We start from the raw sequence: 1,384 nt of genomic DNA on the forward strand, positions 1-1,384 counted from the left end.
TTATGACATTAAAAAAAACTTTAAAACCGTGGAACTCCCTGCCACAGGAGGAAGTGATGGCCAACTTGGATGGCTTTAAAAAGAGGATTAGACAGATTTGTGGAGGAGGAGAGGACTATCCCTTGTTTCTAGTCTGGAGGGCTCTGCTCTGGTCCACGGTTGGAGGCAGCGATTCTTCTGAATCTCAGTTGCTGGAAACCACAGGAGCAAAGAGTTGCTCTTGTGTTTGAATCTTGCTTGCTGGTTTCCCACACTGACCTGGTTGGCAACTGTGAGAACAGGATCCCAGACTTGATGGACCACTGGCCTGATCCAGCAGGCTAATATCTAATATCTAAACGTAATATCTAGGGTCTGCAGAGGTCCGGTTAGCTCTGGTGGTGTATTAGGTTTATTTGTCTACTTCAGCCATGCCTGTTGATTTCAATGGCACCTGGAACCTTGTCAGCAGTGACAACTTTGAAGGCTACATGGTGGCTTTAGGTATCGATTTTGCCACTCACAAGATAGCCAAAATGCTGAAGCCTCAAAAAGTCTTCAAACAAGATGGGGACTCGTTTTCCATCAGCACAACCAGCACTTTCCGCAGCTATTTAGTCGAGTTCAGAATTGGAGAGGAGTTTGAAGAAGACCAGAAAGGCTTGGACAATAGAAAATGCAAGAGTGTGGTTAACTGGGACGGCGACAAGATTGTTTGTGTCCAGACTGGAGAGAAGAAGAACAGAGGCTGGACCCACTGGATTGAAGGAGATGACCTGTACCTGGAACTCCGATGAGAAGACCAAGTAAGCAGGCAGGTTTTCAAACGAGCGTGAAGTTGGTTCCTGCGATATTCCCCAAATGACAACAGTGCAAAGAACCACATACAGGAGCGTTTATGCGTAGCGGCACTTCAGACATGGAGTGATAACTGAAAAGACAGCTTTACAGGTCAAACCTTCTTCCTCCATCCCTGGTGCTCTTTTTGTAAAAGCATTCCAACCTGATCCTTGGAACAAACGTAACTGTTAAACTGCACTTACCACGTAACTTCATTATTAACAACAACAACAACAACAACAACAACATCTAGACCAGAGCAGCATGTTCATTGATATGCCTCGGAATGGCCGACTTAAACCTAAAATTCGCGGACTTCCATCCAATCCTTACACGATGAAGAGAAGCAGAGCTCGGAATGGCTGGGTCTCTTGCCGCTGCAGGTGGGCGGACGGGAGTTCTGCTCAGACTGAAGATGGCTATCCCTGCTACAGGAAGAAAGGGCATCGTTTTCTGGCCTGGCAAGGAAAACGAAAAGTCAAAGAACAGTGAATGCTTGTAACTGAAAACGATTATCATGCAAGAATTATTGCCTCCTGCATTTCCTGTAACAGAGAGGCATTTT

The 1,384-nt window shown here is 45.9% G+C and overlaps 1 protein-coding gene across 1 annotated transcript; it reads left to right on the plus strand.

Moving 5' to 3' along the window:
• Nucleotides 1–374: 374 nt before the first annotated feature.
• On the plus strand, nucleotides 375–985 carry LOC307216179 (retinoid-binding protein 7-like). Its single transcript, XM_079976146.1, has one exon. It carries the CDS (start codon nucleotides 411–413, stop codon nucleotides 774–776), a length of 366 nt encoding a protein of 121 aa, XP_079832272.1. The 5' UTR covers nucleotides 375–410; the 3' UTR covers nucleotides 777–985.
• The last annotated feature ends 399 nt before the right edge of the window (nucleotides 986–1,384 follow it).

This window comes from Podarcis cretensis (genome assembly GCF_951804945.1).
Source record: "Podarcis cretensis genome assembly, chromosome: 5".
NCBI lineage: Eukaryota > Metazoa > Chordata > Lepidosauria > Squamata > Lacertidae > Podarcis > Podarcis cretensis.